At 50.7% G+C, this 13,678-nt stretch overlaps 1 protein-coding gene across 1 annotated transcript in view; it reads right to left on the reverse strand.

Annotated features, from left to right (window-relative positions):
- The window catches only part of VIL1 (villin 1), a 25,002-nt gene extending 18,534 nt beyond the window's left edge, over positions 1-6,468 (reverse strand). Inside the window, exons 1-3 of the mRNA XM_072741744.1 lie at positions 6,299-6,468; positions 999-1,084; positions 737-811 (exon numbers count right to left, since the gene is read on the reverse strand). Coding sequence (XP_072597845.1) covers positions 737-811; positions 999-1,073 — 150 coding nt within the window. The 5' untranslated portion in view covers positions 1,074-1,084; positions 6,299-6,468. The remainder of the gene's footprint in view (positions 1-736; positions 812-998; positions 1,085-6,298) is intronic.
- Positions 6,469-13,678: the final 7,210 nt, after the last annotated feature.

Raw genomic sequence — 13,678 nt, forward strand, 5'->3', positions numbered from 1 at the left:
ACGGCCCTGGCGGTCAGGAGCCCAGCATACTGGCCCCAGCTCCGCCCCAGACTCTCTGAGACACGGGGCCAGTGGCTTTCCCCCTGGGTCTTGCACATCTCGGCTTGGAAAGCAGTTGGTGGCGGATAGCAGCACTTCCCGAAGTGATGTGTGGGCCCGTCAGAGGCGAGGTGCTCAGGTGGTGTGCAAACAAATGTGCATACGGAAGGATGATGTGAATGTTTTATAGCTGCTTTCTGTCTGTGACGTGGGCCACCCCTTTCTGCTTAGGATAATGAGGCAGAGTTATGTTTTTAAAAAATATGGATTTACATTTGAAAAGTGAGTCAATATGAGGGCAAATACAAGCACATTAATAGTATAGATGTGGCCAAAGCCATGATGGTGATACAGAGGGGACTATGGATTTCGGAAACGTGGACTTGAGGTAGGGTAACATCCTACTGGCTCAGAGGGTCCCCAAGACTATAAACTCAAAGGAGTTCAGCTCAGGTGGGAGCTCAGGGAGCCAAGGGCGGCGAGAGCCTGTTCTATCTCTGGCTCTGCAGAGCCGCCAAAGGCCAGGTACCTTTTGGCACCTGGGTGGTATTTGGGTGGTACGTGGGTGGTACACCCAGCAGATGCTGTCCAGGGGTGGAGCCGGCCAGCCCCCTTACCACCCGCAGCCTCAGACTGTCCCTCTGATGCCAGAGACCTTTGCTGTCCGCAGCCCCTCCCGCGCCCACCCCCCACTCACAGCCAAGACTATGTAGCAGTCACCGTCGAAGAAGCTACCGAAGGTGCTGGAAGGAACAGGAACCATCTTCATGGCCTAGGGAGAGGAAGGAGCTCAGAGGGGCTTCCCTGGACCACCCAGAACCCCTAGCTGCCCTGCTGCCCTTGACCCCAGGGAGAGGTCGGAGAGGGGGACAGTCAGGGAATCTCAGGCACCTTCTCTCCCTCAGCCCGTCCCAACCTATAGAGCCCCCCAACCCCCGACAGACCCCGGCAGGCCTCACCTCGATCCTCCATATCTGCACCCCCGGGGTGGTGATGTTGAGCGAGTTTTTGACTTGGGTGGTCAGTCTGGTCATGGCGGATGAGCCTGGAGAAGGGGGTGTGGGAGCAAGTGCTGAGGAGCTGGGGGCGGTTCAGGAGCTGCCTGTCCAGCCCAGCCCTGGAGAACTCCCAACAGCCCCGGAGGCCAGGGCTCAGGGGCCCGGGGAGGAGAGGGGTCTCTCCCCACCCTGGCCCCCGAATTGCGGGGGACCCGGCCTCCAGCCTTCCCACCCAGCTCGGGTCTTGTCCCTCTCTTGCTCAAACCCCTACCCTGACTCCCTATTACCCACTGAAGAAAGCCCCCCACTCTTTAGCCCCAAACAATTTTTTTTTTAAGATTTTATGTATTTATTCATGAGAGACACAGACTGAGAGAAAGAGAGGCAGAGGCACAGACAGAGGGAGAAGCAGGCTCCATGCAGGGAGCCCGATGTGGGACTCGATCCCGTGACTCCAGGATCACGCCTTGGGCCTAAGGCAGGCGCTCAACCACTGAGCCACCCAGGGATCCCCCAAACAATTTTTCTTTTTGAAAATTTTTTTACAGAGCCATGCTGGCTGAGGAAAAAAATCATACAGACTTTAAAAAAAAAAAAAAAAAAGGAAAACAAAGAATAAATAAAGGCCAAAAGAAAAAACAGGTGGGGGATCCCTGGGTGGCTCAGTGGTTGAGCACCTGCCTTTGGCCCAGGGCGTGATCCTGGAGTCCTGGGATCGAGTCCCACGTCAGGCTCCCTGCATGGAGCCTGCTTCTCCCTCTGCCTGTGTCTCCGCCTCTCTCTGTGTCTCTCATGAATAAATAAATAAAATCTTAAAAAAAAAAAAAAAAGAAAGAAAGAAAAAACAGGTGTTCAAACAAAACCTTGTGCTTGAAATTCATAGCAGCTCTAATCACAATAACCAAAATGTAGAAACAACCCAAATATCCATCAACAAAAGATGGCATTTACACAAATCTGTATCTATATCTCCACAATGGAATATTCAGCCGTAAAAAAGGGCTGAAGCGCTAATATGTGTCGCAACACAAATGACCCTGGAATACATTATGTTTCGTGGAAGATACTGGATACAAAAGGCCACGTGTTGTGTGAGTCCATTTATATGAACCATCCAGAACAGGCAAGTCCATACCCATGGCAAGCGGATTAGGGGCTGGCAGGGGCTGGAGGGAAGGGAGAGGGCCGAGCCTACTAGTGGGCCTAGAGCTTCATTTGGGATGATGAGAAAATCCTGGAACTAGACAGTGTGATGGTTGTAGGGCACAGCATCCTGAATGTCCTGAACGCCACTGACCTGTGTACTTTGGTTAAAATGCTAAATCTCACGTGTATTTTTTACAACAGTAGAAAAAAGCATACACAGCAGTTTCATGGTCCTGCCTCGCTATCCCCGGACACCCCTCAATCACTGCTCAGGTGGCTCTCAAGATCCAGTCCCCACAAGGGCGGGGACCCTGTTTGCTCAGTCCTGAGCCCCCAGCATCTAAAACCATGTGGCCACTTGGCGAGGTGGGTGGATGGGTGGGTGGATGACAGAGTGAACCCTCCCAGGGTGAACCAGCCTCCACCCACGGAGCTGAGAGAAACCTCGCCTTCCCAAGCTGCTTTTGTGGTATCTTTTATGGCTCATTCCATTTTCACCTGTAGCTCCGGTCCCTGCTGCAGCTGCTCATCAGAATCCCCTCGGGAGCTTTTAAACACTACCAAGGCTTTGAGGCGGCTCAGGTCTATCCCCAGGGATTCTGATTTAATTAGGCTGGGTGGGGCCCAGGCCTGGGTACTTTATTTTCTGCCTTTTGGGAGGTGGAGCATGGGTGCTTTAAAATCTGCCCAGGGAAGGGCGCCTGGGTGGCTCAGTCGGGTAAGCGGGTAAGCGTCCGACCGAGCCTTGGTCATGATCTCAAGGTCTTGAGACCAAGTCGGTCTCTGGGCACCATGCTCAGCTTGGAATCTGCTTCCCTCCCTCTGCCCCTCCCAGCTTGGGTTCTCTCTCTCTCTCTCTCTCTCTCTCTCTCTCTCTCTCTCTTAACTTTAAAACAAAAAATTTCCCAGAGACCCTGATAGGAGCCAGGGTGGAGATTGGCTTATCCTCAGTTACTCTCATCCCTGGTTTCCTGCCTCTCCCCATCAGGCTGGAGGCCACCCCCATTCCCCACCGAGCCCACCGCCCCACCTGGCACAGAGTTTGCCCTCCAGGAAGGCTCCTTGGATACTCCTTGAATTGACAAGCAATAAACGAAAGGTCATGTGGCCCCGAGGGTCAGGCTTCACGCTCTGACAGCCTGGAACCTCCCTATCTAATCTCTCATGGCACCTTGACTCTGAGTCACCTCTTGGAACAAGGACCTGGCCCTTTACTGCTGGGAAACTCCCTCTTCTGCGTCCTGAGGGGTGACCTCTCTCCCTGGCTTTCTGGAGTTTGGGGCAAAGTCTCCCTGCCCAGCCTCTGATTAGCACAGATTGGGGGACCAGAGCTCTGTGGCTGTAGGAATCCCTCCCTCGCTGTGCTTGTAGGAGCACAGGTCCTGTCTGATGCCCCTGTCTGCCGTGGCCCCTCTACGAGGGTTGCCAGGACTCCTGGGTCAGTAGGACCAATTCAGGTACAAAGGAGAAACCTGTTTCCTGTGTTACTTCATTTATCACCTTGGTCAACGTCTTCCTTTCTCCAAGACAGACTCTTTGGCACTTGCTAGCTGTATGAACACGAACCCCGCTTCTTCATCTCTGGGTGGGGGGAGGGTGGGGTCAACTAGATGATCTTTAGGGACATGCTCTGATCCTGGGAGTGAGCAGCAAGAGGAATCGAGGGTGGACAGGAGGAGGCCCTTCTTGCCCATCAGATGAGTGGAGATTTGGGGGAGCAGGGACTTGAATAAGCCGCATGCTCCCTCCCTAGAGGAAACCCAGGATGTGGGGCCTCCAGCAACCTGAAAGGGGAAGGTGGTGCCCCCACTGGCGTGGGGTGCAGGGGATCCTGAGGAGGGTGGCCCTGAGAGGTGAGCTCATACTCCTAGCATACCTCCTGGGCACTCTCCAGCTGCTCCTACTCTTAACCCATCTTGTTCAGAGCAGAGGCCTCTGTCCCCCACCCCTGGAGGGCCCTCCCCAGAGAGGCTGTGGCTCCTGAGCCCGCGGGAGGATGATGGGCTCCTCGCTCCCCCGTGCCCACACAGCATGGCCCCAGGTTGGGATACGCACTGCCTTCCCCCTCAACTTGAGCTCTCTGGGTGCCCCCCTCACTCCTGCTCTCCGGTATTCTCTGTCCCCTGCTCAAGGAAAGACACCATTACTCCCAGACCCCAAAGTCAGCTATCTGAGCAGCAGCCTGAACCCCTCCGTCTCCTGGCCCTCTGTCCACCTGAATGTCTCTCCAGCCTGCCCCTGCCACACCCCCTACCTCTCCCGCCAGGCGCTGCCTCCTAGTGATGCTGTTCTGCTTGCTGCCTGGCCCCCAGGCTGCTTCTCCCAGTCCCCATGCCCTTGCTCCTGCTTTCCCTTTACCGAGCACCCTCCCCGCCTTCCTTCTCTGATTCCTAACAGCTACATGTTCCTCTAGATTTAGTTTCAATCTCACTTCTTCCAGGAGGCCTTCCCAAGAATCCTTAGGCTAGACTAAGGGCCCCTCCGTAGGGGCTGCGGGGCATCCTGGCCCCAGGCCTCTCTTGGCCCTCTGACCACAGGGTGATGAAAGCATCTGTTTATAAATCTGAGGGGTGCCCGGGTGGCTCAGCGGTGGAGCGTCTGCCTTTAGCCCAGGGCGTGATCTCTGGGTCCTGGGATCAAGTCCCGCATCGGACTCTCTGCATGGAGCCTGCTTCTTCCTCTGCCTGTGTCTCTGCGCCTCTCTCTCTGTGTCTCTCATGAACAAATAAATAAAATCTTTAAAAAATTAAAAAATATATCTGAGGTCTCTGAGGTCAAGGCCCTAGACAGTTTTTCTGTGTAGCCCTCAGAACTAGCACATAGTAGGTGCTCAACAAATATTCGCAGAGTTTAAAGACAGAACTAAGGAATGGGGGCAGCCCCGGTGGCGCAGCGGTTTAGCGCCGCCTGAAGCCCAGGGTGTGATCCTGGGGACCCGGGATCGAGTCCCACATTGGGCTCCTTGCATGGAGCCTGCTTCTCTCTCTGCCTGTGTCTCTGCCCCTCTCTCTCTCTCTCTCTGTGTCTCTCATGAATAAATAAATAAATAAATAAATAAATAAATAAATAAAGTATTTTTTTAAAAAAAGAACTAAGGAATGGTAGGGGTGGACCATGTTGGAGTCCTGGTGGGAGTTACGGCTCCTGCCCCCCCCCCCCCAACCCCGGTCCCATCTTTCCCTTCTTAACTGCTCCCCTGTTGTCTTCAGGGTTCTGGCTTCAGAGACCTGGGGGGTGCTGTCACGGCTCCCAGTCCCCAGTCATGCTGAGCTGGACAGGGATGCGAACCCAGGACATCCTGCTGCTTCCCCAGGCCCATGGGAGCAGGGAGGGAGGACACACCCCAGCATCCCAGCCTGCAGACTGCCAGCCGCAGACCTGGAATGCCCTTGCAGGCTTTCTGGAAAGAGGTGGACGGGAGGTCCCAAAACCCTGGTCTGGACTTGGCTCCCTCCTCCCCTCCACCCATTTCAGTTAAATGGAGCCACTGTGGCTGGTAAGGCCAGGTGACGGCTGGTGGCAGGGGGAAGTCAGGACAGAGCCGCGTGCTTGGCCCGGTAGTCACCGGCCCCCCGCCCCTCTCTGCTCATTCAATGCCTGGTGGCTATTGCTCAGGATCTCAGAGCGCCCAGGCCCCGGAGCGGTGGAGGGCAAGGCCAAGGCGACACAAAGAAAGGAACGATTTCAGATAAAAGAACAAATGGGCAAAGAGACCGGTGGGCGGGGGAAGGGGAGGCAGAGTCGCCTCCAACTAGTCCTGGTGTGCCCGGGAGTGTCCAGGTGTGAAATCTAAAGTCTCCAGACCCTCCCCATTCAGGGCAGTGGGGATGGTTGACACCCGCCGTGGGCTGGGGGCGGTGTCGGTGCGGGCCTGAAAGAGCAGCTATCTGGACTGGAACCCTGGAACCCATACAGCTCTTTCCTTGGAGGCCCAGGAAGCCACAGCGGGCTCCTTGCTCTTTCCAGACGCTCCAGAATGCCAAGCGTCTCCCTCCCGTCTGCTCCAAGGTGCTCCAGGAGGCCCTACACTGCCAGCAAGAAGCGGGGCTCCTGTCCAGTCCTCTCCTACCACCTACTGTCCCCCCCCCACCCCGAGTCCCGCAGGGTTGCCTTACCTGTCTGGGGGAGGCAGCTGCCACCTGGGAGGTCTCAGGGAGTTGTGGCAAGCTGGCTGCAGGAGATCGACCTTTGTCCCCACTCCCCCCCCCCCCCCCAGGAACTGCCTTCACCATATAAGGGAAGATAGGGCCCCAGAGAGAGAGAGAGAGAGAGAGAGAGAGAGAGAGTGAGAGAGAAAGAGAAAGAGAGAGAGGGTGAGGGGGTGGGGAGGCAGGTGCCCGCCAGGTCCCTGGGAGCCAGTGGAGCCCAGCGACAGCCTGACAGAGCCAATGGGCCCCACCCTTGGCTCTGAATGAGTGAGCTCCCAGGGACAGGGAGCTGCCCAAGGCTCAGGCCCTCACTGCAGGTGGACAGCACTGGCCAGGGAAGCCTGGACCTCCTACCTCCCAGATGAGGAGGGAGAACGGGGGGGGGGGGGGGGGGGGGGGGGGGGGGGTGTTCTCCCTCGTTCTCTGGGAAAATGGTCTTTAGGGTGGGGCTTAGGGATCCAGGGCCAGGGGTTCACACTTGCAGCCCCTCCTAGACAGAAGAGACCCTGGCACCCCTAAAGGTCTCTTTTACTTAGCATGACGCATGCTCAGAGGGGGCACAGGTGCTCTTCTTGCCCCCACCCCCTTCAGGCACACTGTCTCCATCTAGAGTGTTTATTAGCTGCCATAAACCAGTGCCTTTGGACTCTGCTACTTTCTCCCAGAAGCCAAGGCTTCCATTCTCAACCCCTGACCCTAGAAGGGCCCATCTCACTGATGACCCGAAACAGATGCCACCTTTCTGGGATGGGTCTTGCTCTGAAGTCGATTTTGCCTACAAACTCCACACCTTGGGCAGCTGCCTCCCAACCTTGACCCCTACAGAAATTCCCCAGTCATCCCTGAACCCTGGTCCTCTGGAGGGGAGCCCCTCCTCCTGACCACACCTTCCCCAGAGGTCTGGAGAGCAACTGTAGGCCTGTGTGTGCACACGGGAGCACGTGTGAGCACGCTCACCAATAGTCTGGTAAGAGGAGTAAACACATGGCAGGTGCTACTCTGTTTTTTAAAAGGACATCTTTTTTTTTGTGAATAAAAAAGGAGTCTGTGTTTATTCAATTATACAACCTGGCACAAAGGAAAGGAAAAATTCATTTATAATTTCACTACAAAGATGACCTACAAATAAATCAGTTAGTGATTTATTTTGGAGTATCTCTTCCGAGTACCTGTGTTGTGTGTATGTACTATATGTACATAACTATTTTTCTATCTATCCTTTTTACTGTGACATGTTATATATTATTTCACGACTGCATTTTATTGTCTCCTGATAATCCGTTAGGTAGCAGAGTTTATGTAACCGATGGTTCATTATTGGACTTCCAAATTATTGCCATTTATTTGATGCCACAAAGAATGCCATGGTGAATATTCTTATCGCTAAATCTTTTTTTTTAATTTTTTTTTTAATTTTTTTTTAATTTTTTTTTTTTATGATAGTCACAGAGAGAGAGAGAGAGAGAGAGGCAGAGACACAGGCGGAGGAAGAAGCAGGCTCCATGCACCGGGAGCCTGATGTGGGATTCGATCCTGGGTCTCCAGGATTGCGCCCTGGGCCAAAGGCAGGCGCCAAACCGCTGCGCCACCCAGGGATCCCTAAATCTTTTTTTTTAAGTTTTTATTTATTTATTCATGAGAGACACACACAGAGAGAGAGGCAGAGACACAGGCAGAGGGAGAAGCAGGCTCCATGCAGGGAGCCCGACGTGGGACTCAATTCCGGGTCTCCAGGATCATGCCCCGGGCCGAAGGCGGCGCTAAACCACTGAGCCACCAGGGCTGTCCCTAAATCTTTTTTTTTTTTAAATCTTTTTAAAAAATATATTTTATTTATTTATCTGAGAGAGAGAGACAGCACGAGCAGGAGCGGAGGGGCAGAGGGAGAGGGAGAAGCAGAGAAGCAGACTCTTCCCTGAGCCGGGAGCCCACTGTGGGGCTCCATCCCCAGATCCCAGGATCATGACCTGAGCCTAAGGCAGATGCTTAACTGACTGAGCCACCTAGGCGCCCCTCTTCTTGCTAAACCTTTGCCATTCGATTGTATCCCTTATTATTGCTTCGAGATAAACTTCTAAAGTTGGGATTGCTGGATCAAAGATGTGAACAGGCAAATCGGCCTCTGGAAAAGTCACACTAATTTCTAGTATCACCTACAGCACAGAAGACTGCCTGTTTCTCTGCACTGTCCCCAGCACCGGGCTCAGCTTTTAAGATAATCTCTGTCAATCTGACCACCGAAAAGAAACTAGTCATTGGGTGCGTTATGTTATTTTGATTACCCATGGAATAGACCATTTTAAGATACATTTATTGGCTATGTCTTCTTTTGTGAATTTTTAGTTAATTTGTTGAGTTGTTTGTGTTTAATGTATCGAGGTTGGTAATCTGTCATTTATGCTGCAGTTTCTCCAGTTTGCTTCTTGCCTTTTAATTTAGCCTCAAGATTTTTTTGGAAGAACATAGGTTTGGTTTGCTTGTTTGTTCTAAACTTAATTTTTTTAAAGATTTTATTTATTCATGAGAGACACAGAAAGAGAGGCAGAGATACAGGCAGAGGGAGAAGCAGGCTCCATGCAGGGAGTTCGATGTGGGACTCGATCCTGGGTCTCCAGGTTCAGGCCCTGGGCTGAAGGCAGGTGCTAAACCGCTGAGCCACCCAGGGATCCCAGTGCCCCTGTTTGTAATCTTAATTCCAGTACAGTTCACATACAGTGTTGTATCCGTTTCAGGTGTACAACATAGTGATTCAACACTTCCACACATGACCCAGTGCTCACACCAGCGCCCTCCTCAATCCCCATCACCGGTTTCTCCCGTTCCCCCCCACCTCCCCTTTGGAGACCATCAGTTTGTTCTCTCTAGTTAAGAGTCTGTTTCTTGGGGATCCCTGGGTGGCTCAGCGGTTTAGTGCCTGCCTTTGGCCCAGGGCACGATCCTGGAGTCCTGGAATCGAGTCCCATGGGCTCCCGGCATGGAGCCTGCTTCTCCCTCTGCCTGTGTCTCTTCCTAGCTCTCTCTCTCTCTATGTCTATCAGAAATAAATAAATAAATCTTAAAAAACAAAAGTCTGTTTCTTGGCTTGTCTCCTTTCTTTCTCCCCCTTTGTTCATTTGTTTTTTCTTAAATTTCACATATGAGTGAAATCATATGGTATTTGTCTTTCTCTGACTGGCTTATTTTGCATTTATACTCTCCAGCTCCATCCACGTTGTTGCAAATGGTGAGATTTCATTCTTTTATTTTTTTTTAAGATTTTTTATTTATTGGGATCCCTGGGTGGCGCAGCGGTTTGGCGCCTGCCTTTGGCCCAGGGAGTGATCCTGGAGATCCGGGATCCAATCCCACGTCGGGCTCCGGGTGCATGGAGCCTGCTTCTCCCTCTGCCTGTGTCTCTGCCTCTCTCTCTCTCTCTCTGTGACTATCATAAAAAATAAATAAAAAATTTTTAAAAAAGATTATTTATTTATTTATTCATAGAGACACAGAGAGAGAATGAGAGGCAGAGACACAGGCCGAGGGAGAAGTAGGTTCCATGCAGAGAGCCCAACGCGGGACTTGATCCAGGGTCTCCAGGATCACGCCCTGAGCTGCAGGCAGCGCTAAACCGCTGTGCCACCGGGGCTGCCCGATTTCATTCTCTTTATGGCTGAGTACGACTCCATTATATATATATATACTACATCTTATTTATCCATCTATTGATGAACCCTTAGATTGCCTCCATAATTTGGCTCCATAAATAAGGCTGCAATGAACCTAGGGATCCCTTTAATGTAGTGTTTTTGTATTCTTTGGGTAAATATGCAACAGTGTGATTACTGGGTCATAGAGTAGTTCAATTTTAGGGATCCCTGGGTGGCGCAGCGGTTTGGCGCCTGCCTTTGGCCCAGGGCGCGATCCTGGAGACCCGGGATCGAGTCCCACGTCGGGTTCCCAGTGCATGGAGCCTGCTTCTCCCTCCGCCTGTGTCTCTGCCTCTCTCTCTCTGACTATCATAAATTAAAAAAAAAAAAAAAGATTTAAAATAAAAAAAAAAAAAAAGATTTAAATTTTTTGAGGACATTCCATCCTGTCTTCCACAGCGGCTGCACCAGTTTGCATGCCTACCAACAATCCAGGAGGGTTCCTATTGGAGGAACACATGTATTAAAAAGTCATTTCCGATTTATTATGATAAATGTCAAATATAGAGAAAAGTATAAATAATAGCACAACAGTACAATACTCAATACTCAAGGGTTTGAGAATAATGGAAATAATTATACTGAGAAGTGATTTGCAGATATCATGAACCTTGAGCCCAAAATATTTGTCACACGTATCCTAAGAGCGAAGACATTTCCATAACTGTAATATGATTTTCACACCTGAGAATATTAGCAATAATTTCTAACATCACCTTCTATCCAGTCCATAATTAACATTTTGCCAATTCGGGAATCCCTGGGTGGCTCATTGGTGTAGCGTCTGCCTTCGGCCCAGGGTGTGATCCTGGAGTCCTGGGATCGAGTCCCACCTTGGGCTCCCTGCGTGGAGCCTGCTTCTCCCTCTGCCTGTGTCTCTGCCTCTCTCTCTCTCTCTGTGTCTCTCATGAATAAATAAATAAAATATTTAAAAAGAAAAATTTGGGGACAGCCTGGGTGGCTCAGCGGTTTAGCACTGCCTTCGGCCTAAGGCATGATCCCAGAGACCTGGGATCGAGTCCCATGTCGGGCTCCCTGTATGGAGCCTGCTTCTGCCTATGTCTGTGCCTCTCTCTCTCTGTGTGTGTCTCTCATGAATAAATAAATAAAATCTAAAAAAAAATTTTTTTTTTGCCAATTGGTCCCACAAGGATGTAAACATCTGGTTTTATTGACTCAAGATCAAAAAAAGATCAAGCATCCCCTGTGAATGTTACATCTTTTCAGTATTTTGTAAACCTAAAACAGTCCCCCAGCTTTTTTCTTGATATTGACTGACCCGAGTCAAGGTCACATGTCCTGTCGTGTGTTCACATTGTGGATTTGTCTGTCTTTCCCTGTGTATTACTCAATTGTTTCTCTTCCTCCACTATTGTCCACAAACCAAAAATATATCTAAATTCTGGATTAGGGATGCCTGGGTGGCTCAGTGGTTGAACCTCTGCCTTCGGCTCAGGGTGTGATCCCGGGGTCTTGGGATCAAGTCCCAAACCGGGTTCCCCACAGGGAGCCTGCTTCTCCCTCTGTCTAGGTCTCTGCCTCTCTCTGTGTCTCTCATGAATAAATACATAAAATATTAAAAAAACAAGTCTTGATTGGGTTCTGTAAAGGCACATTCTCCCCTTTGCAATTAGAAAGTCATCTCGAGGTGACAGTTTGTCACTAGAAGCACAACAGTTTTAAATTCCTGACTTGCCACTTTTTACTTCTTCTGTAATACTCATTCTGTAATTGCTTTTTTTTTTTTTAAGGTTTTATTTATTTATTCATGAGAGAGACACAGAGAGAGGCAGAGACACAGGCTGAGGGAGAGGCAGGCTCCCTGCCGAGAGCCCGATTCAGGAATCAATCCCAGGACCCTGGGATCACGACCTGAGCCAAAGGCAGATGCTCAACCAATGAGCCCCTGTAGTTACATTTCCCTACTGTGTCTGCTTAGCTCACTGCTGAACCCTAGTGCTGGGTACGTGGTAGGCAGGCAATGAATGTTTGAAGGAAAGAAATAGAATGTATGATTTCTATCTTTGATATTATATTTAGCAAGCTGGGTTTTTATTTTTAAAAGATTGTATTTATTAATTCATGAGAAACACAGAGAGAGGCAGAGACACAAGCAGAGGGAGAAGTAGGCTTCTTGAGAGGAGCTTGATGTGGGACTTGATCCTGGGATCACAATGTGAGCCAAAGGGAGGTGCTCAACCATTGAGCCACCCAGGTGCCCCTGTGTTTTAAATTTTAAACTCAATTTTAGGTTTTTTTTTAAAGAGTGATTTTTAGTTTTAAAAATTAATAAATATGTCTGGTAAAAGGATTCAAATTAGATGTGTAATAAAATGTGTCCCTTCCATGGTAGATGACTCCCACCCAGTCCCCCAAGCCCTGTTCCCTGGATTGGCAACAGTTCTCATTTCTTGTGTGCCCAATTGGAGTATAAGCAAGTATATATTTGTGTGTGTTTTTGTATTTCTCCTTTATGGAAATACACCATCACCCTTGTAGAACCCTTGCTTTGCTTCATTTACCAGTCATCTGTCTGGGAGATCATCCTGCATCTGCTTGAATAGTTCCAACTCGTTTGTTTTCAAGACTGCATGGTATTCTCTGCTCTAGATACAGCAATATTTATTTAACCAGTCCCTTACTGATGGACACTTAGGTTATTTCAAGTGTTTGGCTGTTACAAACAAGGATGCTGTTAGTACCCGTATAATACTAAGTTTATATGTACATATATTTTATACATAGCACAAATTCCTAAAAGTGGAATTGCTGGATCAAAGGGCATCTGCATTTAAAAAATAATGTTTTAAAGATTTCTGTATTTATTTGAGAGAGAGAGAGAAAGATAGCATGGGGGGTGGACAGAGGGAGAGGGAGAGAGAGAGAATCTCAAGCACATTCTCTGCTGAGCAAGGAGCTGGGAGGGCAGACCTGATCTCACCACCCCCAGATCATGACCTGAGCCAAAATCGACTGGCTCGCTTAACCCACTGAGCCACCCCTCAAAAATGACTTTGATAGATGTCGCCAAATTGCTGTCCAAAGAGGTTATAGCAGCTCACACGCCTGCCAGCAGTGTTTTATCAGTGCCCTTCCCTGCACCCTCTCCTCCTGTGTGTGTAACAAGCAAATAGTGAATATCTGCCCACACCAGGCTCCCGTTAGATACGTTTTCACAGCTGACATCTCCAGCGCCTTCCTCCAGCCCAGCCGGCCTTGCCCCCACCCCCCACCCTCCCCGGCCGAGCAGCCACAGCTTCCCCCAAGGTTATCTCATCTCCCACATTCATCCCTTCTATCCTCTTCTTGCTTCACTCCGCCTCGGCCTGAGTTCAGGCTTCCGCCCCCCATGCTTGGGATCCCGGCTGTGGTCTCCCCGTGTGGTCTCAGGTCCCTGCACCCTTAGGTTTAGGTTCCAAAATCCAGCTGCTGGCTTTGAGCACTGCGCCCTCCTATTGGGTGTTCCTCGGTGGCACCCCCCGCCCCGCAAGAGGGCCACGCCCGTGGACTCCCGGAAGACCCACATCCTCTGGCCTCTCCTGCCCGCGCCAACGCTTCCCATCCTTTCTCCCTTGTGGGCCATCCCCAAATTCTCATTTCCCACGCTCCCTTCCGTGGCTGTCCTGGGATGCTTCCGCTTCTTCTCCTGCGCACCTCCTTG

The sequence above is a fragment of the Vulpes vulpes genome, chromosome 16 (assembly GCF_048418805.1).
Source record: "Vulpes vulpes isolate BD-2025 chromosome 16, VulVul3, whole genome shotgun sequence".
Taxonomy (NCBI): domain Eukaryota; kingdom Metazoa; phylum Chordata; class Mammalia; order Carnivora; family Canidae; genus Vulpes; species Vulpes vulpes.